The sequence below is a fragment of the Oncorhynchus kisutch genome, linkage group LG16 (genome assembly GCF_002021735.2).
Source record: "Oncorhynchus kisutch isolate 150728-3 linkage group LG16, Okis_V2, whole genome shotgun sequence".
NCBI lineage: Eukaryota > Metazoa > Chordata > Actinopteri > Salmoniformes > Salmonidae > Oncorhynchus > Oncorhynchus kisutch.
The window spans coordinates 16,144,816-16,169,796 of NC_034189.2; the positions used below are offsets into that span (position 1 = coordinate 16,144,816).

Sequence of the window (24,981 nt, forward strand, 5' to 3'; positions counted from 1 at the left end):
TGCAGAAAGCCTGCCAGGCATTATGGTGCAGTGGAGCCTCATTGTGTGTGTACTAGTGACCGAGTCAGCATGTGGTTACTGCTATCAGTTATTTAGGGCACAGTGAGTGTTTCCCAGACGTCAGGTGACTGTCACACTGGATCCTCCGTCAGCCCCTGGTGGGTTAACCCAGAACTACACCTTGTTGTTATGTCAGCTGTGGCCTTGACTTGGTCAGGGGGTATACGAGGTTAGCTCATGGTTTGTCATGCTAGGTATGACTTCATACAGCCATGTATCAGCACCATGTTAAAGCTTTAGATCATTTAAGTCATTACTATAGCCTTTCCTCCCTCACCATGTGACTTGTTATTGGTGGGGGATGGGTGATTTCGGGTCACGTGGCCTAGGGAAAAACAATTAGCCCTCAAATGTATTAACCATTTGGATCCATAGATTGGATTGACATGGAGTCTTTTATTTACAAAAAGAGAAAAGCATAGCTACATGGAAAGTAGTCACACAGGACAGAATAGATGGGTTATATCAATTCTGCCTACAGTGGAGACCTGGCAACAGTTCTCCAGAACACCAGGGTTGGGCTCAATTCCATTTCAATTCCAGAAGTACAAACATTCCAATTCTCTTCAATTATGAAAATTGGAATTTGCTTTATTTTCCAAAATGGACTGGAATTGTAATGGAATTGGCCCCAGTCCTGCCAGACACGTATTATCATTGTCATTAAGAGGAAAAGACAACTGTATTAACGGATGGTTTTGTGTGGGTTCAAATCTGAGCTCGTCTTGTTCGGCCTGTCCTCTCTTCCCATTTCCTCCTGGTGCGTTATTGGTGGTCTAAAACTTGAACTCTTTGTATTTCTTGGCACCTCCTCGTGTGTCCTGAGGCTGGGCCTTCCTCTTCTTTTGCTGTGGGGTGGAGAGAGAAATGGAGAAGAAAAGTCTTAATATTGTCATACAAGGCTAACACTGTACAATCAATCCTTCTCCTCTTAGTGAAAGTGGCATATGACTCCAACCCCGTCACAACATGTTGCAGGGCTGAGAAAAGGAAGAAGGGAGGAATGTGCACACTGCTTTCACTCTGAAAACCCTGCTATCCCAGGGCGGCCATATTCAGAAGCAGAGAGAGAACATTTCAACAAGAGAGAAAAAAAGTAAGACTTTGCAATAATGGCTATTATGAAAGTGGATTTAAAAAAAAAAAATAGAAAAATTCCTAAAAGTTTCAGATTACATTTGAATAGGATTAAATCACTCAACTAACAATGACTAAAATCAGATCCTAATCTTCACATCTAGTGTTAATTTATTCTGCTACATATGGGACTGGACAAAGAGCCTTTCCAACACAGTGCATACCAACATTCTCCTACCCTCATCTCGGCCCCAAGTGGCAGAATACATTTCATGCTAATACTAAACTATAGCAATAATTAACCAGGATGACTCCTCGCGTCCTCTTTCTTCACATTGGAGAAGAAGGTCTGAGGGGAGGAACCACTGACTTTCTCCCACAATGTGTTTTGAGACGAGGAGACAGGACATGAAGATACAAGAACACATCACTCAGATTCACCCCGGGGCTTTCTAGCTCCTCATTACTGTGTGTATACTGACTAGTCTAGTACAAGTCACAGCTAGCAGAGCTTTCTCTGACTGTCATATCTGTTTTAGTCTGAGTGTCCTGGAGGAGTAGAAATGTGATCAGGAAAGGGGGACGTGGTAAACAATTACAAGACCTAACAAATTATAAGGAGCCGGGTTGTATTCATTAGTGAACATTGTAGCCAAACTGTTTTGCACCATAGCTATATGTTTTGTACTATAACAAATGGCCACTACAGTTACAGTGTCTCAGGGTCACCTTCTGTTTGGCGGCGTGCTCGGCCACCATGTCGCTGAAGTCCTCCTTCTCCACCTGGGCCTCCTGGTTCCTGACGTGCTCCTCGTACTTCTGGGTCATGGCCATGGGGTCCAGCTCCAGCTCCTCTGGGGCCAGAGCCACTTCTACCCCTTGGAATTCCTGGCCTCCGCCCGCCTTACGACCCGCCATGGCCTGAGGAGGAGGAGAGTCAGACGGGAGACAAAGAAGCTGAAACGGTTCCCTATTCCCTGTAGTGTACTGCTTTTGGCCTAAAGTGGGGAATCGGGGAGTCAGTGTGTATGTGGGTCATGTAGGTGTAGAGAAGTGTATGAGTGTACATCCATGAAGGCGTGTTTAAAGAGATGGCAATGAATCTTCTACTTCCCCAGAGTCAGATCAACTCATGGATACCATTTGTATGTCTCCGCGTTCGGTTTACAAGGAAGTTAGACGTAGTTTCGCGAGCCGATGGTAACTAGCGTTTGTGCAATGACTGGAAGTCTACCCGTCCAGCTAGCACACAGCTAGAGGCTATGTGTTTGAGTACCAGTGCATACACGTATGTATGTGATTGTTAGTGAAATATGCTCTGCGTATGTATGAGTAAGGGACTAACTATGTGTTGTGTTTTTGGTACGAGTGTTAACATGCCTACACCCCAGTGGTTGGTATGTGGTAGGTTTAGTAGTGATCTCTGATAGGGTGACTTTATCCAGACACAGTGTTTTTGCCATTGTCCTTACCCCTGATACGTCGTAGATGTGTGTGGATGCCATCATGGCTGCTCCTCCAGAGCCCGTTCTCCTCTCTGGGAGCACCGTGAACAGCTGAGGAGTCTCATTCCTACACACACAGAGATGCATGTTACAAACACTCACAATACAGTAAAACGACACACTCACAAATTAAATATTAGTGAATAGTCACACAACCTATTCCTGGCCACACACACTCACCCGTCCATAGCCTCCTCGATCTTCTTCTTCCTCAGCTCAATGAGCTCTGGAGTCTCCATACCAGCAGGTACCGACGAGAAGCCTCCGGGAGTGATCAGACCACTGGAACACACACAGGCTCAGAGTTAATAAACCACTGATCACTGTTTTCAAGACAACACACACAACCCACTACAACCGGTAATTTGTTCCACGTGACCAACGACTTATTGGTCCAACAGAAGAGAAAGCCTGGTTCGTTTCAAGTCCATGTCAACTTGATGTGTTTAAAACAGTCAGTTAATGACACGTCTACCTGTCTGCCGGTGTGAAGAAGCCGGTTTCGTCTGGCTTCTCTTCATCACTCTCGTCCTCCTCCTCTTCCTCGGAAGACTCCTCGTCTGAAGGCTCCAGCTCTCCCCACGGCGTACGATCCACCTCCTCCTCCTCCGCCTTAGCCTACACACAGACATGTAGACAATAGGACAATAGTTAGCAGGCCATTGGCCCAAAGCAGACAGCTGGTGTGTCAGATATAGCACTGTGTGGCAGTGGGGGGTACGGTGGTGTTGTATGGTAAATGAAGGGTGTATGGTGTATATGAGGGGAATCGGGGAGGGGTGTGAGGAAGACCTGACCTGGAAGTCGACAGCGTTGGTCCCAAACACATCACCGTACAGAGGCTTTCCTGTCTCATCTACAGGAGGCTTCCCCCAACCACCAGCATGGTAACCGAACGAACAGCTCTGAGAGAGAGAGAGACAACAGGAGAGTGGGGGGGGGTCAATAAAAGTCTCAGTGTAATAAGCTTCACAATACAGTATAAACACTTTTATTACATTGGCAAAAGTCTACCGGGGGACACAAACTGTTAAAGCAGATGGGCTCGATTCAGTCCGTAGCGCTGAAGATCTGCGCTGTATTGCGATTTCAATGTTAAAAGTCTAAGCGTGTTCTCTGGAACGTCGCCTTCACATTTGTAGCGCAGCTCTTCAGCGCTATGGACTGAATGGAGCCCTGTGTCTGCATTAAGGCAGGCTTACCTCGGGGATGGGCGAGTTGAGCCCGGGGATCTTGAGGTTGGGGTAGGAGGGAGGGGGGCCGTATCTCTGCATGGCGATCAGCCAGGGAGGGGGAACCTTGTGGGAGTTCTACACGGGAGGGGGGAAACAACTTTAGCGACAAGACCATGGTGCATCAGCAATATGAATGATTACAGTTCAATAAAACAAAGCAGAATTATAAAGTCGTCCATCAGTAACATTAAAGGTGGTAGTGGGATCGTAGGCTTCCACAGCAGAGTGAAAGTAGAAGTGGGATAATAAAAACATTGGGAAAATGATGACGCTGAAAAGCTGACCGGTCCAACGGGCATGCCCAGAGCAATACGCAGCTCATCTGACAGGTCGCCTGGCTTCTTCTCCTTCAGCCTCGTCTCAAACTCCTTCCCCTGTAGCGAGGGAGAGCGAGAGAAACACAGATGGTAAGAATCAATATTTCATTCCTAACACTAATTCACCAGAGCAGAGTACACCGACTACCATCTGTTGATTCAAGACCCAACAACAAGGAGGTATTGAGGGAAACACAAACCAACCACAGATTACAGCCCTGATTATTCCATTCAAGGTCCAATCAATCAACAGGAAGTAGGAGTAGAGTTTCTGATGTTAGGTGCTGTACACAGTGGAGTCCTCCATTGAGCAGTCAGACATCCTTACCTCGTAGTAGAGGTCACCGTGGATGGAGAGTTTAGGCTTCATCTGCCACTTGAAGAAGGCGTCGTGGAGCTTCTGGTAGTCGATGTCGATCTTGCCCATCTTGGGACGCACCTTCTCCCTCATCTTGGTCTTCATGGTCTTGGCATCCTCCTGTAAGCAGAGTACCACGGCATTCAGTGTGACTTCTGACAACGTGTTTCACTGCTCTATTTTATACAGCTGTTCATGGAACAAATATTTAACGGCTGTGTGTTATTTATTGATGTTTGGTAATAAACTTGAAGTAAACGCCGCGTGAAACAGAAAAATACACAGGCCATGTTTGTATACTTTAAAAGCGGTCATTTTCCTCATGCTAGTGAAAAACTAGGGAGATGAACATGGTGTTAACAGCTGGAACCCACTCACCTTTCCAGCTGGAACCACCAGCCAGTGCCTCCTTGTGCCTACTGTCTGGTGCTACTACCCCTCTATTGGACAGAATCATCTATCTTCTCCCGTAAAGCTTCTCTGGTACCCCTCTATTGGACAGAACCATATACCTTCTCCTGTAAAGCTTCTCTTGTACCCCTCTATTGGACAGAACCATATACCTTCTCCTGTAAAGCTTCTCTGGTACCCCTCTATTGGACAGAACCATCTACCTTCTCCTGTAAAGCCTCTCTGGTACCCCTCTAATGGACAGAACCATCTACCTTCTCCTGTAAAGCCTCTCTGGTACCCCTCTATTGGACAGAACCATCTACCTTCTCCTGTAAAGCCTCTCTCATCTCCTGGATGCCCGTCCTCTTGATGAACTCTGGCAGCTCGAAAGGGGGCTTCTCGATACCCCTCTTGCCCTGGAGGTACTTCCTCTTGAAGCACCAGTGTCGGGGCACGGGCACCGTGTTCCTGGTGGCCTTCAGGTGCACCAGCAGCTTTGGTTCCTGCGCCGTCACGTCGTGCATCTCCACCACGTCAGGACGCGCCACCAACTGGAGGAGGACGGGGTCAAAATCAACATCGGACACAGATCTCTATCAATCTCCTTTTAAAACATCTCCGCTGACCACCCACACAAACTGAATCAGCTCATATAGACAAGCATTTATGAGTAAAGTGTTAGGTACAGAACAACTTCTACACCAACTTAATCAATACACAGGAGCTAGAATGTCCAACTCTTAAAAAGCAGGTAAATGTATTACCTGTTTGAGTTCAGCCACAGTTAGTCTGTTCATTCTCCTCAGCTTCTTCTTAGACATCTTGGGAACATCTGGTCTGATCTCCTGTACACACACACGAGGATAACTTCCAAGGTCAACACTTCAAGAGAGAGAGCACTGGAAGATGACACTATTTCTGTGTCCCAATCGTTCACCTTTCCTCCACAAAGGGAAGTAAACAAGTGCACACTACTTAGGGCATTAGGGTAGAGAATTGGGACGACGCAGCATATAAACACTCCTGTTTGAGAAGTATTTTTTCATCCAAGCTCAGGAATGGAGAGAATGTAGAGGAGAGATGAATACTAACATCGTCACTGTCGTCGCTGTCTTTCTTTTCCTCCTCAAATCCCTTCTTCCTCATTAGAGCAGGAGCCGGCTCCTTCTCCGGTTCCTTCTCCTTCTCCTTCTTCACGTCATCAGTCAGCTGAGAGAGGGATGGACAAACACAGTTTATTAGAACTGTTAGCAAAAGATTAACGCGCAAACAGATTCCATCCTTAAATCAACACAACAAAATTATTCACTTTTCATGCTTGTTCAGGGGTTCTTGAAACCACTGTGCTCAGAACTGGTGGGTACACTGAACCTGATGTGATTTTACTTTAATTCTCGGGCCATTAAAACACTAAATATGAACAATAACACTGGACACATCTCTAGGATGTTTTGACAGATTTTTCATCAAGAATCATAAAGCCAATATCTAAAATGGAGGCCCTCACCTTGAAGGCCTCAAAGATCCTCTTGAAGAAGATGAAGTTAGGATCGTAGATCTCCGGTTCCTCTGTAATATACTCGATCTCCACCTCAGGCTCTTTCTCCTTCTCTCCATCCTCCTCTTTCTTCTCCTCCGCATGCTCCCTCTTCTCCTGCTCACGCCTCTTCTTGTTCTTCTTCTTACGGTTCCTGCGCTTACGATTTTTCTGAGAAGGGGAGAATGTAAGAGGGAGAATGAAAATGCTAATAACTGAAATTAGGGCTGGGCGGTATACCGTATTTTATGACATACCGTTATTGATGCAGGGACCGGTTTGGGTTTTTACTTTACCGTCTATACCAGTATTTGAATGTTTGGTTTGTTAAATGTGATATGCCTTGTGTGACGTCCATTTTTATAGTTTACTTCGCTACCTGAGTCATCCCTCTCCATGCCACTTTCCACACAGACCTAGTCCCACTGTCACTCAAGGAGCACATTTGATGTTCCTCAACTTGTGTTCAGTCTGCATGGTCAATGCAGCAAATGTAACAATGTTGACGACAACAATGCTGTTTTCACTTTACTTCTTAATATAAAACCACTAGTGTTCTATAATGACACTATTAGCTTGTGTTTCTTACATCAGCAAACAGCTAGTTTGTATTTTCTTAGCAAGTTGCCCTAAATCTTGTGCGACGCTAATTGTTAGCCGCTAATGATAATAGCTAGCTAGCTAATAAATGTACTGAGTCAGAGCAAATGTAGCTAGCTAATACAGCCTGATAATACCAGTGATGGTGTAGACCTAAATCAGCATGTTGTTTGTGCAACAGTATCTTCTAAATCAAAGAGGAATATGCAAAGAAAAAAACATGCAATGTAGCCAAAGCTTATAGGGTCCCCCTAGGAAACATTTATCAACACTTTAGTTCCTAACCTGTCACAATAACTCCTCCCAGGCATTTTTATAAATTGTCATCTCAAACAACACTGTATTCAAAGTGCCCACTATTATATTCTAACTATAGAATAGTCATTATATTCCCATGATTCCAACAGTTTTGCTCTAATTTACAAGTCCAATCGCAATTGCAACATTTGGTTAAAAATAGGTCCTAGATTATTTGCCCATATCGTGCAGTCCTACGTGGCAGTGTGGAAATGATCTCAATTGAGCAGTGGTGTAAAGTACTTAAGTAGTACTTTTAAGTATTTGTACTTTTTTTGGTATCTTCACTATTTTTGACAACTTTTACTTCACTACATTCTTAAAGAAAATACTGTACATTTTCCCTGACACCTAAAAGTACTCGTTACATTTTAAATGCTTAGCAGGACAGGAAAATGGTCTAATTCACACACTTGACAAGAGAACATCCCTGGTCGGACTCACTAAACACAAATACTTGGTTTGTAAATCATGTCTGAGTTTTGGAGTGTGCCCCTGGCTATCTGTACATTTAAAAAAGAAAGAAAATGGTACAATCTGGTTTTCTTAATATAAGGAATTTGAAATTGTTTATACTTTTACTTTTGATACTTAAGTACATTTTATAAATTACATTTACTTTTGATACTTAAGTATATTTAAAACCAAATACTTTTACTCAAGTAGTATTTTACTGGGTGACTCACTTTTACTTGAGTAATTTTCTATTAACGTATCTGTACTTTTACTCAAGTATGACAACTGGGTACTTTTTCCACCAATACAACTGAGTGCAGGAAATGCAGAAATGGTAAAAGTGCTGAAATTGGTTTTGGTTGAAGTTGAACAGTATAAAACAATCAGAGTGAAGAAAGACTCATTGAAATCACTTATATATATATTTTATATGTGTTGCCACCCTGGGATCGCTCACTACTCATAAAGCAAATGTACAACTTTTATTATTCAAAAACTAAAAATACCATCAAATATTATTTTTTAAATCCCGTAATATAATATTTTGTCCACATCGCCCAGCGCTAACTGACACCGTTTCCTAATCCTCATGCCTCTAAGAGCTTATGTAGATTGAATCAGAAGCTTCCCTATCAAGCAGGTTATCAATACGAGTCATGCCAACTTGACCCTTGACCCTCTGAGCTTCAGGAGTAACAGGATGAATCTCAACAGTCTTTTCTTGACTCTTCATGACCTCTCCCTTCGCATCCTTCTCAAAACACATTGGAGGAAAATATCCAAGGTTCCTCCCCTTGGACATTATCCTCCGATACATTTTGAGGAGGCGAGAGGACACGAGCAATCAAGGAAACACAATTGAGTTTCAACCAAAGACAGCAGGGTGGGATGAGGGGAATTAATAGAACACTCACGTCTTTCTTAGAGAGAGAACCGTCGTCCTCTTCAGTCTCAGACAGGACGGCAGCGGAGGAGTTGTTCATCTCCATCTCTGGGCTCTCCTCCTCCTCCTCTTCTGGAAGATAGAAAACATTCACTGGTCAGGTCAAGGTCCAACAGGGCTCTTAACCCAGGACAATATTACTAAGACTGCAGTAGTTCCATTGGGATGATATCAGGCACTCTCGGTGCATCTGGGCTTTTATTCACAAAGCGTCTCAAAGTATGAGTTCTGATCTATTAATTATGATCCTAAAAAGCTAAACTGATCCTACTCCAAATACAGGCCATGATTCATTCCTCCAGTGTGTAGTTCCAGGTTCTGACCTGTGGGGGTGGCGCCGAGCTGCTCCTGTCTGATCTCCTTCAGTTGGAGAATCTTCTCCAGAGCCTGGGGGATCTTAGGACCGACACCCACATCCTCTCCCTGCCACACCTGACACACACAACACCAGGAATTCAGAGATTAGACAGATGCAATTGTATTCTGCCATGGCTTATCCTGTGTTATTATGCTGAGTGACTCAAAGACGATAACAAAATCAATGGGGGCCCCATGCCATGACATTTTTGGAATTTTAGATTCTCCCTAACGGTCCAATTTTTATTTTGGTGATTGTTAATTTTCAAAGACAATCGTGTTTAAAAATATAGAGCTCCATTATCTTTTCGACATACATTATATCTGGTTTTAGTTGTTTAAATGTACACTGAAAAAATAACCACCATGAAAACCATTTTCTAACAACAAAAAGAATATTTGATTATATCTTTTGGAGTGCGGCAACGATTAAGCAGCGGTGGGGGAAACACTGGTTCGTACCTCTCTGGCGTCCTCTCCAGGTGGAGGGGGAACTCTCTGTCTCTGGGTATGCATCATGGACATTCCAGGAGGAGGAGGGTTCATTCCAGGAGGGGGGGGATTCATTCCAGGAGGGGGTGGGTTCATTCCACCAGGGTTCACACCTACAACAACACCCAGATCTCAACTGACACCAACAACACCAACGTACCAGGTGTGTGTCACCGTCAACACAACAGCTTTACAGACTTAACAGCCTTCACACCATTCTTAAAATAGAAAGGAATGCCATTGGATATGTTTAGATTGGGATAGTGACTGTGTTAAGCCAATATGGGTGACTATGTGTGAGTATCTGCTGTCTAAAAAGTGTGTGCTGTAGACAAATCAATTCCCCCTTGAGAGACAAAGTTGTATTGGAAGTTAGGATTGACAATTTTAGTGTTGATGGCAGGCCAAGGACTGACCTCTCATCATGGGGGGCATCATGCCAGGTGGTCGTGACCCTGGGTCAGACATCCTGGGCCCTGGTCCTCCATGCTGCCTCTTAGCCAGCTCCTGCTGCCTCTCATGTTCCAGCATCACTGCCGCCTGACAGAGGGGAGAGAGGAGACATGGAGGGAGAAGAGAGGAGACATGGAGGGAGGAGAGAGGAGACATGGAGGGAGGAGAGAGGAGGTAGGAGACATGGAGGGAGGAGAGAGAGGAGAGAGTGGGGGGAGAGAGATATGTTTCAACTTCCAGGCAAGGTAAAGCAGCTGTATGATAACTTTGGGATTGGTTGTGACAACACTACTGACAAATCATTTAAATGGGAGAAAGACATGAAAATCAGTCTCCTCCAGGTCCTACCCTTTTCTGCTGCTCCAGAAGTTCCTGCTCCTTCATGTGCTCTTCCATAGCACGGGACTCCCCCTGAAATACACACACACACACAAAATGGCAAATGTATTCCAGAACTACATTACAACTAAGGCCTGGAGTATTTCCTTACTCAGGTAAAACCCAGGGCACAATGTGGGACCATGTTTGGGGGTCTGAGGCCATACACTTGTGGCAGGTAGCCTAGCGGTTAGAGCGTTGGGCCAGTAGCCGAGAGGTCGCTGGTTTGAATACCTGAGCTGACAAGGTGAAAAATCTGTCGATGTGCCTTAGAGCAAAGGCACTTAACACTAATTTGCTCCAGGGGCGCGGTACTATGGCCGACCCTGTAAAACAACACATTTCACTGCACCTATGGGGTGTATATGACAATTCAACATCCTACTCAAGTCTAGGATCAGGTCTTATCTGTCCATACACTCTTCAAATATTATAATCTACAAGAATGATCCTAGACCAGCACGGCTACTCCAAGAGGCTTACTGAATGCAGGCCAAGATCGTACCTGCTGCTTGGCCCTCTCCTCGTGCTGCATCATCATGGCAGCCCTCTGCTGCACCATCTTCAGCTGGTCCTCCTGGGAGAGGCCGGGGGGCATGCCTGGAGGCTCCATGCCCATACGCATCCCTGGTGGAGGGGGTCCACCTGCCATCATGCTCAACGCCTGGTGCATACTCATTCCAGGAGGCATGGGGGGCATGGGCATCGGGGGCATGGGGGGGATTCCTGGCATCTGGGGGGGAGGAAGGAAAGAAAGCTGGTTAAGTTGTTTTCGATTACAGTAAGTGTTTTTTCCTGGACCATGTGAGAACCAGGAAAACATATTCCTGGTCAGATCACACAGTCAAGGTAAAACTCCTGGTCCTGTTCATGACAGATTGATGAACTACTACAGAGTTTATAGCTAAATTATCCTAGTGATGAAATGTAAGAATGAGATTCGATTAGACTGTCTAAAAACCTTATAGGGTCGGTTGGTGCTGACCTGCGGGGTCATAGGTTTATCATCACTCCCTAGGTTGGGTTTGCTGAGCATCATTCCAGTCTGAGTGAGGGGAAACACAGATACACACCGATCAATGGATCATATTGACAGATGAAGTACACTCCACTCACCCTCTCACACATGCACTAACACACCTGAACACACACACACACACATACAACTGACCTGCATCATGTATCCCTTAAGCCTGTCCAGCATCTCCTCTCTGGGACCTGAGGAAGGAGGGAAATAATAACTGTAAACCAACAATGAACACTATAAATAACATAGGACAACAACAAAGAATGATTTAATTACAAATGAAATAAGTTTAAATTCAACTTAGTCGCTCACGCACGGATGCTTACAACGACTCGTGCGCGACTATCAATTATCACTTTAGATGATCAGTTATTAAACACCCGAGTGATTAGCTGTTAGCTATCAATCAAATTGACTAGTTCGCTAGCTAACGAATAGACATTCGTAAGCAAAATTCTCTTCGTAGAGGTGGTGAACAAACTTGTAATATAGTAATTGTGTAGGTAACTAGCTGATCATTTACACTCTCATTTAATTCCACGAAGGCCTGCTATGTAGCTAGCTAACTTGCAGCGGAACTACGGATAACCTGTTAGCAACAAGCTATAGTAGCTAGCAGGCTAGCTACACACAATGCACGCATTCGTCCCATTTAAAGCCTGCTGCTCCGAATTCGACTTCGGCTTCTTACCCATGTTGGGTGCGCCTAGCTCGCCTAGCTTGGCTTGAAGCTCTGGGTTGGTCCATGTATTGAGGGCCGCCACAGAGCTCCCCAAGTCGGAGGGGATAGGTTCGGTCCCCGGCGGTCCGTCAGATGCCATCTCGAAATTCTACCGATCAATGGCTCTCTACAGAAACAACAGCAACGAGAACCAGACGAATCTCGAAAGGCACGATGGGAAATTTCACTATACCGGAATAAGCAGTTGGAGAAATCTGGGTAATGTAGTCAGTGGTAAGAGGAATAACTGCGTTTCCAAATTACAACCACTAGATGATAGCAGAGACATGGATTTGGAGAGTTTTTGGCAATGCAGTTTCTGCAATATGATGCATTTATACGACACTACAACATTCTATGGCAGCCATGTTGGCTCCACGTTAACATTATATGGGGAATATTATGTGGGGAATATAATATTACATGGGGAATATAGTTACAATGCTATGTAACTGATCGTCTAGAAAGACCTCAAAATCAGGCGGTGTGAAAAGAAGGCCGAGACAATCATTAAGACTCCAGCCACTCAAGCCATAGACTGTTCTTTCTGCTTCCGCATGGCAAGCGATACCAGCGCATAAAGTCTGACGCCAACAGGCTCATGAACAGCTTCAATCCCCAAGCCATAAGACTGCTAAATAGCTAACTAAATAGCTAACAGAACGCCTACACAGACTATCTGAGTTGACCTTTGTATGTCATTCTTCTTTTTGACTGTTTCTATGCACACGCACAGGGCCCAAAACACACTCACACACACCAATACTCCAAAACAGACACTTCATAATTTGCTCTCACACACATAATATACACATACATTTATACTGCCTCTACACACACGCACACCAACTCACATACAGTACATTCATCATATACGCTGATGGTATTCTGTTTATCATTTATCCTTATGCCTAGTCACCTTACCCCTATACATACGCTATATATACAAAAGTATGTGGGCACCCCATCAAATTAGTGGGTTCGGCTATTTCAGTCACAGCAGTTAGTGACACGTGTATAAAATTGAGCACACAGCCATGCAATCTCCATATACAAACATTGGCAGTAGAATGGCCTTACTGAAGAGCTCAGTGACTTTCAATGTGGCACCGTCATAGGATGCCACCTTTCCAACAAGTCAGTTCGTCAAAGTTCTGCCCTGCTAGAGCTGCCCCAGTCAACTGTAAGTTCTGTTAATGTGAAGTGGAGACATCTAGGAGCAAAAATGGCTCAGCCGCGAAGTGGTAGGCCACACAAGCTCACACAACCTCACAGGACCACCAAGTCACCTGTCCTCGTTTGCAACACTCACTACTGAGTTCCAAACTGCTTCTGGAAGCAAAGTCAGCACAATAACTGTTTGTCGGATTTCCATGGAATGGGTTTCTATGGTCTAGCAGCCGCACACAAGCCTGAGATCACCATTCGCAATGCCAAGTGTCGGCTGGAGTGGTGTAAAGCTCACCACCATTGGACTCTGGAGCAGTGGAACTTTACAGTTGTACTGTATTCTGCGTATTCTCTGGAGTGATGATTCACACTTTACCATCTGGCAGTCCAACGGACGAATCTGGGTTTGCCAGATGCTTGGAGAGCGCTTCCTGTCCAAAGCATAGTACAACTGTAAAGTTTGGTGGGGGAGGAATAATGCTCTGGGGATGTTTTTGCATGGTTTGAGCTAGGCCGCTTAGTTCCAGTGAAGGGAAATATAAATGCTACAGTGTACAATGACATTCTAGACGATTCTGTGGTTCCAACGTTGTGGCAACAATTTGGGGAAGGCCCTTTCCTGTTTCAGTATGACAATGCCCCCGTGCACAAAGCAAGGTACATACAGAAAAGGTTTGTCGAGATCGGTGTGGAAGAACTTGACACCTCTGCACAGAGCCCCGATTCAATCCCATCGAACACCTTTGAGATGAATTAGAATGCTGACTGCGAGCCAGGTCTAACCGCTCAACATCAGTGTCCAACCTCACTAATGCTCTTGTGGCTGAATGGAAACAAGTCCTCGCAGCAATGTTCCAATGTCTAGTGGAAAGACTCCCCAGAAGAGTGGAGGCTGTTATAGCAGCAAAGGGGGGACCAACTTCATTTTAATGCTCATCATTTTTTTAGGAGATGTTCAACGAGCCGGTGTCCATATACTTTTGGTAATGTACTGTACCTCTAGCTTCCATCACTCCAGTATCACTGCACATTCTAAATATGGTACTGGAACTGACTGACCCTGTATATAGTATGCTTACTTAATTTCTCGTGTTCCTCTTATTTTTAATTATTGTGTTTTTGTTCTACCCTATGTTCTTTTTAGTATTACATTGTTATTGATTACTGCATTGTTGGGTTTAAAGCTTGCAAGAAAGGCATTTCACTGTACTTGTGCAAATGACATTAAAACTTCAAACTGAAACTAAACTCTCTAAATACTGTATATGACTCTGGGAAGCAACATCTACAAAAAAAAGTACGATCTTTGCCAAATTGACATGCCAAGGTGAAGTAAAAGGTTCAATGGATATTATAACAAATAGCCAGGTGCCGTAGCATAAAGTTTAAAAACCATGGCAATATCCCTGTGCAAAAACAAAGTGGGAACAAATTAAATATGAGTAAAGGCATTTAGAAATGTATGAGTGTGGGCAAACTATTAAGTGAAAATGATTATTATCGCAAAAGCGCATTTATAGTGGATTATAAACATGGTTTAAAGTAACATAAAGTGTGTTTCAGGTGTAGAAGCCGAGCGCCAATGCTTGCTTGTACTCGTTCAATGAGTCATTGTCAGCGTTCTTCCTGGGGGAGAAGTGGTAGGGCGTTTCTGAACCGAATATGCAGCTGTGAACTGAGCTGTGGATGGAACGGAATTTAACATGTAAGGAAGAGAACAGAGAAAACAAAACAACATATCGAATCTCAAAATAACCACCAAAAGGTAGGATATGCTTTAAAAACAGAAGTATAACTCCACGCTACTGTACAAATTAGGGCGATTACTAGTTTAGTACGAAGAAGGGCGACAGTCATTGGACACATCTGTTTCAGTTTTCTGGCTCGCAATCAGTTTGCGAACATGAACAGATGTTACGTTAGTTTTGAAACATCTTGGAGCAGTCTTGAAACAATGTAGGCTAACAGTGTTTGCACGTCATGCCACCTTTTCTGTTCCAGTGATTTCATGGGTGTTACTTTTATATTTTAGACTGATCAATTCTATTCGTTTGTTCTGAAGGCAAAGGGTGTTACAAGTTAACCGTGGCATATTTCGATACAATTAACTGATTATTAACAAATAACCCTCCCTAGCCTTTGTACTGTCCTATAAGATATTCCACAAAAATACTAGCCTACTATGGTCGGACTTGTCTCTTGTTGTAAAAGCCACAACTAAATCCAAATGCAGAAACGGTCAATTGTGTTAAATTCATGTGCGGCCAGATGAGAGGCTATTCAACACTGTCCAGGTGTTCACTTTGTCAACTCGATGAGACACTGTGATACTGATAAAGTATCACAGTGTCTAACTACAGTACAGTCTTAGAAAAAAAGGTGCTATCTAAAACCTAAGAGTTCTTCTGCTGTCCCCGAAGGGAGAACCCTTTGAAGAACCCTTTTTGCTGCCAGGTAACAGAGGGTTCCTTTACACAGAGGGTTCTACATGGACCCCAAAAGGGTTCTACCTCGAACCAAAAAGGGTTATCCTATTGGACAGCCGAAGAAACCGTTTGGAACCTTTTTCTCTAACTGTACCCACCGTCCATGTGTGAGTGGTGTCTGTTTCCATTTTACAGCGCAGTTAGGCTACACAGGTATTGTTTATCTCCCATGTAATCTTATTCACTCTGCGTCTCTCTGTCGAACCGCTATATATGATTTCATCCCCAAATACAGACGTTTCATTGTTTTTGTATCTGTTTGAGGCTACTTGAGTAGCAATACAGAACACTGTAGTGAGAGGCTACAGTAAGAAACCTCGTGTCTTTCCCTGGAACACAGTAGGGTTGATGTGGTTTTGATGAGTCTGGATTTGCAGATTATTAATCCGTCATTTCACATCAGTGAATCTATTTGCAGTGAGGCACAAAAACAGAAATATTCCACGTGTGAGGATCATTAAATATTCAAATGAGTAGAAACTGTTCTTCTTTTTGATTTATATTTTATTTATCTGTTATTTTACCAGGTAAATTGACTGAGAACACGTTCTCATTTACAGCAACCACCTGGGGAATAGTTACAGGGGAGAGGAGGGGGATGAATGAGCCAAATGTAAACTGGGGATTATTAGGTGACCCTGATGGTTTGAGGGCCAGATTGGGAATTTAGCCAGGACACCAGGGTTAACACCCCTACTCTTACGACAAGTGCCATGGGATCTTTAATGACCTTCTTGAGAAGACTATATGCACACCTCCGCCTGTCAAGCCACCACAGTCACAGAAAGGTGATACGCTTCTACCTAAAACAGGTGGAAAAATGACATACTGGAACCTGTACAGGTTAAGTAGGGATTGGGTAGATACTGTAACTGTCCCCCAAAATATGGTGTTTTCCCACTTAAAGAGATGTGTTCACTGAATTATCTCTCCTATCCTACGGTGGTACAACTCTTCCATTGTCTTTCCTTTCAGTTTCGCCTCAACTCCAACTGACCAGAAGAATGTTTGCGTCAGTCAACAACAGAACAGGCCATAGGTGATGGGTGTGGCTCAGTGTAGTGGGTGAATGCTGTGACTGGGTTCTCCTGCCCCTCTCTGAACCAATGAGAAGCAGACCAAGCTCAGGGTTTGTTTTGACTGACAGTTGTGGTGTAGAACAGGAAGAGAGCTCTGTGTAAATAACAGCCAGCCGGTGTGAGTGAGTTAAAGTTGAGAGACTGAAAATGAAAGAATGGAAGAGCGAAAGAGGCTAAACAGATTAAACATCTGAAAGGTTTAAAATAGATTAGAAACCGTTTTTTTTCTTATTTTCTCTCTCTCTCTCTCTCTCTCTCTCTCTCTCTCTCTCTCTCTCTCTCTCTCTCTCTCTCTCTCTCTCTCTCTCTCTCTCTCTCTCTCTCTCTCTCTCTCTCTCTCTCTCTCTCTCTCTCTCTCTCTCTCTCTCTCTCTCTCTCTCTCTCTCTCTCTCTCTCTCTCTCTCTCTCTCTCTCTCTCTCTCTCTCTCTCTCTCTCTCTCTCTCTCTCTCTCTCTCTCTCTCTCTCTCTCTCTCTCTCTCTCTCTCTCTCTCTCTCTCTCTCTCTCTCTCTCTCTCTCTCTCTCTCTCTCTCTCTCTCTCTCTCTCTCTCTCTCTCTCTCTCTCTCTCTCTCTCTCTCTCTCTCTCTCTCTCTCTCTCTCTCTCTCTCTCTCTCTCTCTCTCTCTCTCTCTCTCTCTCATGTTCTTAAGTGTGGCAGGGTAGCAGGTAGCCTAGTGGTTAAGAGTGTTACCTGAAAGTGTGCTGCTTTGAATCGCCAAGCCGACTTGGTGAAACATCTGCTGATGTGCAAGGCACTTAACCCTAATTTTCCTGTAAGTCGCTCTGGATAATAGCTTCTGCTAAATGATTCAAAGGCACGTGGCCTCCCATTCTCCTCAAAGTTAAATGGCACCACACCCTCTCAATACCCCACTGTTTACATTATAAGACACTCATAAATTACATCCAAACCAACGTGAACAAACTCAACGTTGTTCACTGTGTGTTATTCAATAGAGAACTGAACTACAGTCAGCTTGAATCACGGGACTATTATTGTAGTAATCCTCTGCTGTCTAAAATGAATAGGAGAGAAGGGAGGCAGCGTGCTATTTGCTAACTCTCTGTAATACTTGTGTATCTTTTATTTTCATTTTGTCTGTGCTGCACAGGCCTGTCATTTTGTCTGTGCTGCTCAGGCCTGTCATTTTGTCTGTGCTGCTCAGGCCTGTCATTTTGTCTGTGCTGCTCAGGCCTGTCATTTAGTCCGTGCTGCTCAGGCCTGTCATTTTGTCTGTGCTGCTCAGGCCTGTCATCTTGTCTGTGCTGCAGAGGCCTGTCATCTTGTCTGTGCTGCAGAGGCCTGTCATTTTGTCTGTGCTGCTCAGGCCTGTCATTTTGTCTGTGCTGCAGAGGCCTGTCAATTTGTCTGTGCTGCTCAGGCCTGTCATTTTGTCTGTGCTGCAGAGGCCTGTCATTTTGTCTGTGCTGCTCAGGCCTGTCATTTTGTCTGTGCTGCAGAGGCCTGTCATTTTGTCTGTGCTGCTCAGGCCTGTCATCTTGTCTCTGCTGCAGAGGCCTGTCATTTTGTCTGTGCTGCTCAGGCCTGTCATCTTGTCTGTGCTGCTCAGGCCTGTCATTTTGTCTGTGCTGCTCAGGCCTGTCATTTTGAAAGAAGCATTGCTGCCTGCAAGACAGTGACAGGGTGTTTCTAAACCAAATACAGTACGAGCTGTGAACTGAGCTGTAGGTGGAACAGAACTAAACATGTACCTGAAAATAACCACCACAAGGTATAGGAAAGGTATGTCATTAGTGTTTATATAAACAGGAGTGTAACATCTCACTATTGTACAAATGATGGCTATTATCAGTTTACTAGGACGAAAGGACGAAACTCATTGCAATATTGGATACATCTGTTTCACGTTGCTGCAGCTGGCTCGCAATGAGTTTGAGAACATGAGCGGATGTAGCCTGGTTTTGAAACAACGTGTAGTAGACCAGCAGTGTTGAAACATTGTAACTGTGTCAGGATTTCATGGGTGTTTGCCTACTTTTAGACTGGCCAATTCTATTCAGTTTATTCTGCATATTTCAAATGAACTACAACAACAAAAAACTAGCCTATCTAGCTTCTTTACTTTCCTCAGATATTCCACAAACTGACTATGGTCGGACTTGCCTCTGGTTGTAAAAGCCACAACTAAATCCACATGAGAATTTTGTCAATTGTATGAAAGGCATGGGCAGCCAGATGAGAGGCAATATTCTTTAACACTGCTTGTTCAGCTTAACTGCGATTCAAACAAGAATTGTCCTTTGACATTGTGCTGGAAGACATAGCCTACTAACAAGTATGTCTCCCAGCCCAAGACAATTATTGGTTGAAACGCAGCTAAGCTGGACAAGCAGTGTTAAAGAACATAGCCTCTCGTCTTTGTCAAATGGATGAGAGCGTGCCTTTGACAGCTGGCCAGGCCGTCTGTTGTTTTTCTGAAAACCTTCCTGACAGTCAGAGTTGAGTTTTACCTTTTTATATCTATTTATAATCTAGACCTACACACCCATTACAACATTATCACTGGCCCACACACACTTCTGGAACGTGTCGTGTCAGTGTGACCATTTTGTTTACCCAGGAGAAAAGACACTTGAGATGTTTAGTTACAGTGAGCGAGTAGGGAGCACAGTGGATGGTGAAATGTGAGCTCCCTGCTATTTGGAAAGGCATGCAGAATAACTCTTGCATTGGTTCTAATGCTTTAACACAAACAATGGTGTTATTATAGCTTAACGTATTAACCTATACCCTCGCTCTCAATTCATTTTTCAATTTAAGGGGCTTTATTGGCTTGGGAAACATATGTTAACATTGCCAAAGGAAGTGAAATAGATAATAAACAAAAGTGAAATTTAAAAAATGAACAGTAAACATGACAATCACAAAAGTTCCAAAAGAATAAAGTCATTTCAAATGTCATATTATGTCTATATACAGTGTTGTAATGATGTGCAAATAGTTCATGTTCAAAAGGGAAAATAAATAAACATAAATATAGGTTGTATTTACTAGAGGTTGACCGATTAATCGGTATGGCCGATTAATTAGGGCCGATTTCAAGTTCATAACAATCAGTAATCGTCATTTTTGGACACCGATCATGGCCGAAGACATTGCACTCCAAGAGGAGACTGCGTGGCAGGCTGACTACCTGTTATGCGAGTGCAGCAAGGAGCCACGGTAAGGGGCTAGCTAGCATTAAACTTATCTTATAAAATACAATCAATCTTAACATAATCACTAGTTAACTACACATGGTTGATGATATTACTAGTTTATCTAGCTTGTCCTGCATTGCATAAATCGATGCGGTGCCTGTTAATTTATCATTGAATCACAGCCTACTTCGCCAAATGGGTGATTTAACAAGCGCATTCGCGAAAAAAGCAATGTCGTTGCACCAATGTGTACCTAACCATAAACATCAATGCCTTTCTTAAAATCAATACACAAGTATATATATTTAAAACCTGCATATATAGTTAATATTGCCTGCTAACATTAATTTCTTTTAACTAGGAAAATTGTGTCACTTCCCTTGCGTTCTGTATATGCAGCAGTTTGGGCCGCCTGGCTCGTTGCGAACTGTGTGAAGACCATTTCTTCCTAACAAAGACCGTAATAATTTGCCAGAATTGTACATAATTATGACATAACATTGATGGTTGTGCAATGTAACAGCAATATTTAAAATACAGAACGGTTCCGTATTTCACTGAAAGAATAAACGTTTTGTTTTCGAAATGATAGTTTCCGGTTTTGACCATATTAAGGCTCGTATTTCTGTTTGTTATTATATTATAATTAAGACTATGATTTGATAGAGCAGTCTGACTGAGCGATGGTAGGCAGCAGCAGGCTCATAAGCATTCATTCAAACAGCACTTTCCTGCTGTAATGGTCTGGGTGTAGCTGGGGCAGAGGAGTCAGGCGCAGGACAGCAGAGATGTGTAACACAAGTAACTTTACTCAAATATTTCAATAACATGTCGTAATACCGAGCCCACAATAACGGACCAAACATATGTAAAACAATCACGCACAAAAACCATGGGGAAAACAGAGGGTTACATAATGAACATGTAATTGGGGAATTGAAACCAGGTGTGTAAAACAAAGACAAAACAAATGGAAAATGAAAAGTGGATCGGCAATGGCTAGAAGGCCGGTGACGTCGACCGCCGAACGCCACCCGAACAAGGAGAGGGACCGACTTCGGCGGAAGTCGTGACACCTGCATTTGCCAGCAGCTCTTCACTGTGCTTCAAGCATTGCGCTGTTTATGACTTCAAGCCTATCAACTTCCGAGATTAGGCTGGCAATACTAAAGTACCTATTAGAACATCCAATAGTCAAAGGTATATGAAATACAAATGGTATAGAGAGAAATAGTCCTATAATAACTACAACCTAAAACTTCTTACCTGGGAATATTGAAGAACTACCAACTTTCATATGTTCTCATGTTCTGAGCAAGGAACTTAAACTTTTTTACATGGCACATATTGCACTTTTACTTTCTTCTCCAACACTATGTTTTTGCATTATTTAAACCAAATTGAACGTTTCATTATTTATTTGAGACTACATTTATTTTATTGATGTATTATATTAAGTTAAAATAAGTGTTCATTCAGTATTTGTCACGTTCTGACCTTAGTTCTTTTGTTATGTCTTTGTTTAGTATGGTCAGGGCGTAAGTTGGGTGGGTTGTCTATGTTCCTTTTTCTATGATTTGGGATTTCTGTGTTTGGTCTGGTATGGTTCTCAATCAGAGGCAGCTGTCAATCGTTGTCCCTGATTGAGAACCATACTTAGGTAGCCTGGTTTCACTGAGTTGTGGGTGATTATTTTCCTTGTCAGTGTTTGTGCCACACGAGACTGTTTCGTTTGTTTCGGTATTTCACGTTGTTATATTGTAGTTTAGCATTCATGTAAATAAAGTATCGTTATGGACACTTACCACGCTGCACATTGGTCCGATCTCTCCTACTCCTCCTCCTCCTCAGAGGAGTACAGTATCATTATGGACACTTACCACGCTGCACATTGGTCCGATCTCTCCTACTCCTCCTCCTCCTCAGAGGAGTACAGTATCATTATGGACACTTACCACGCTGCACATTGGTCCGATCTCTCCTACTCCCCCTCCTCCTCAGAGGAGTACAGTATCATTATGGACACTTACCACGCTGCACATTGGTCCGATCTCTCCTACTCCTCCTCCTCTGAGGAGGAGTACAGTATCGTTATGGACACTTACCACGCTGCACATTGGTCCGATCTCTCCTACTCCTCCTCCTCTGAGGAGGAGTACAGTATCATTATGGACACTTACCACGCTGCACATTGGTCCGATCTCTCCTACTCCTCCTCCTCTGAGGAGGAGTACAGTATCATTATGGACACTTACCACGCTGCACATTGGTCCGATCTCTCCTACTCCTCCTCCTCTGAGGAGGAGTACAGTATCGTTATGGACACTTACCACGCTGCACATTGGTCCGATCTCTCCTACTCCTCCTCCTCCTCAGAGGAGTACAGTATCGTTATGGACACTTACCACGCTGCACATTGGTCCGATCTCTCCTACTCCTCCTCCTCTGAGGAGGAGTACAGTATCGTTATGGACACTTACCACGCTGCACATTGGTCCGATCTCTCCTACTCCTCCTCCTCTGAGGAGGAGTACAGTATCGTTATGGACACTTACCACGCTGCACATTGGTCCGATCTCTCCTACTCCTCCTCCTCCTCAGAGGAGTACAGTATCGTTATGGACACTTACCACGCTGCACATTGGTCCGATCTCTCCTACTCCTCCTCCTCCTCAGAGGAGTACAGTATCGTTATGGACACTTACCACGCTGCACATTGGTCCGATCTCTCCTACTCCTCCTCCTCCTCAGAGGAGTACAGTATCGTTATGGACACTTACCACGCTGCACATTGGTCCGATCTCTCCTACTCCTCCTCCTCCTCAGAGGAGTACAGTATCGTTATGGACACTTACCACGCTGCACATTGGTCCGATCTCTCCTACTCCTCCTCCTCCTCAGAGGAGTACAGTATCGTTATGGACACTTACCACGCTGCACATTGGTCCGATCTCTCCTACTCCTCCTCCTCCTCAGAGGAGTACAGTATCGTTATGGACACTTACCACGCTGCACATTGGTCCGATCTCTCCTACTCCTCCTCCTCCTCAGAGGAGTACAGTATCGTTATGGACACTTACCACGCTGCACATTGGTCCGATCTCTCCTACTCCTCCTCCTCCTCAGAGGAGTACAGTATCGTTATGGACACTTACCACGCTGCACATTGGTCCGATCTCTCCTACTCCTCCTCCTCCTCAGAGGAGTACAGTATCGTTATGGACACTTACCACGCTGCACATTGGTCCGATCTCTCCTACTCCTCCTCCTCCTCAGAGGAGTACAGTATCGTTATGGACACTTACCACGCTGCACATTGGTCCGATCTCTCCTACTCCTCCTCCTCCTCAGAGGAGTACAGTATCGTTATGGACACTTACCACGCTGCACATTGGTCCGATCTCTCCTACTCCTCCTCCTCCTCAGAGGAGTACAGTATCGTTATGGACACTTACCACGCTGCACATTGGTCCGATCTCTCCTACTCCTCCTCCTCCTCAGAGGAGTACAGTATCGTTATGGACACTTACCACGCTGCACATTGGTCCGATCTCTCCTACTCCTCCTCCTCCTCAGAGGAGTACAGTATCATTATGGACACTTACCACGCTGCACATTGGTCCGATCTCTCCTACTCCTCCTCCTCCTCAGAGGAGTACAGTATCATTATGGACACTTACCACGCTGCACATTGGTCCGATCTCTCCTACTCCTCCTCCTCTGAGGAGGAGTACAGTATCATTATGGACACTTACCACGCTGCACATTGGTCCGATCTCTCCTACTCCTCCTCCTCTGAGGAGGAGTACAGTATCATTATGGACACTTACCACGCTGCACATTGGTCCGATCTCTCCTACTCCTCCTCCTCTGAGGAGGAGTACAGTATCATTATGGACACTTACCACGCTGCACATTGGTCCGATCTCTCCTACTCCTCCTCCTCCTCAGAGGAGTACAGTATCGTTATGGACACTTACCACGCTGCACATTGGTCCGATCTCTCCTACTCCTCCTCCTCCTCAGAGGAGTACAGTATCGTTATGGACACTTACCACGCTGCACATTGGTCCGATCTCTCCTACTCCTCCTCCTCCTCAGAGGAGTACAGTATCGTTATGGACACTTACCACGCTGCACATTGGTCCGATCTCTCCTACTCCTCCTCCTCCTCAGAGGAGTACAGTATCGTTATGGACACTTACCACGCTGCACATTGGTCCGATCTCTCCTACTCCTCCTCCTCCTCAGAGGAGTACAGTATCGTTATGGACACTTGCCACGCTGCACATTGGTCCGATCTCTCCTACTCCTCCTCCTCCTCAGAGGAGTACAGTATCGTTATGGACACTTACCACGCTGCACATTGGTCCGATCTCTCCTACTCCTCCTCCTCCTCAGAGGAGTACAGTATCGTTATGGACACTTACCACGCTGCACATTGGTCCGATCTCTCCTACTCCTCCTCCTCCTCAGAGGAGTACAGTATCGTTATGGACACTTACCACGCTGCACATTGGTCCGATCTCTCCTACTCCTCCTCCTCCTCAGAGGAGTACAGTATCGTTATGGACACTTACCACGCTGCACATTGGTCCGATCTCTCCTACTCCTCCTCCTCCTCAGAGGAGTACAGTATCGTTATGGACACTTACCACGCTGCACATTGGTCCGATCTCTCCTACTCCTCCTCCTCCTCAGAGGAGTACAGTATCGTTATGGACACTTACCACGCTGCACATTGGTCCGATCTCTCCTACTCCTCCTCCTCCTCAGAGGAGTACAGTATTGTTGTAATTGTCATTATTACAAATATATATATATATTAAAATCGGCCGAATAATCGGTATCTGCCTTTTTTGGTCCTCCTATAATCGGT

The 24,981-nt window shown here is 44.4% G+C and overlaps 2 protein-coding genes across 3 annotated transcripts in view; one reads left to right on the forward strand and one right to left on the reverse strand.

The window, feature by feature from the left end:
• Positions 1-415: 415 nt before the first annotated feature.
• LOC109906392 (splicing factor 3B subunit 2-like) lies at positions 416-12,379 on the reverse strand. 2 transcript variants are annotated; one of them, XM_020504067.2, is made up of 22 exons: positions 12,177-12,370; positions 11,630-11,676; positions 11,420-11,503; positions 10,964-11,191; positions 10,429-10,491; positions 10,044-10,167; positions 9,598-9,740; positions 9,102-9,210; positions 8,750-8,850; positions 6,453-6,653; positions 6,038-6,154; positions 5,710-5,790; positions 5,269-5,496; positions 4,523-4,672; positions 4,162-4,251; positions 3,845-3,952; positions 3,440-3,547; positions 3,118-3,260; positions 2,823-2,924; positions 2,610-2,709; positions 1,867-2,058; positions 416-908 (listed from the first exon to the last, which is right to left on the reverse strand). In XM_020504067.2, exons 1-22 carry the CDS (start codon positions 12,304-12,306, stop codon positions 837-839), a joined length of 2,721 nt encoding a protein of 906 aa, XP_020359656.1. In that variant the 5' UTR covers positions 12,307-12,370; the 3' UTR covers positions 416-836. The 2 variants fall into 2 exon arrangements, with proteins under 2 accessions (XP_020359656.1, XP_020359657.1); XM_020504068.2 differs by having other exon boundaries at positions 437-908; positions 11,444-11,503; positions 12,177-12,379.
• A 2,623-nt stretch (positions 12,380-15,002) lies between these two features.
• LOC109906394 (calpain-1 catalytic subunit-like) overlaps positions 15,003-24,981 on the forward strand; it is a 69,051-nt gene continuing 59,072 nt past the window's right edge. Inside the window, exon 1 of the mRNA XM_031791856.1 lies at positions 15,003-15,141. The gene's annotated coding sequence lies outside the window, so the exon portion shown is untranslated. The remainder of the gene's footprint in view (positions 15,142-24,981) is intronic.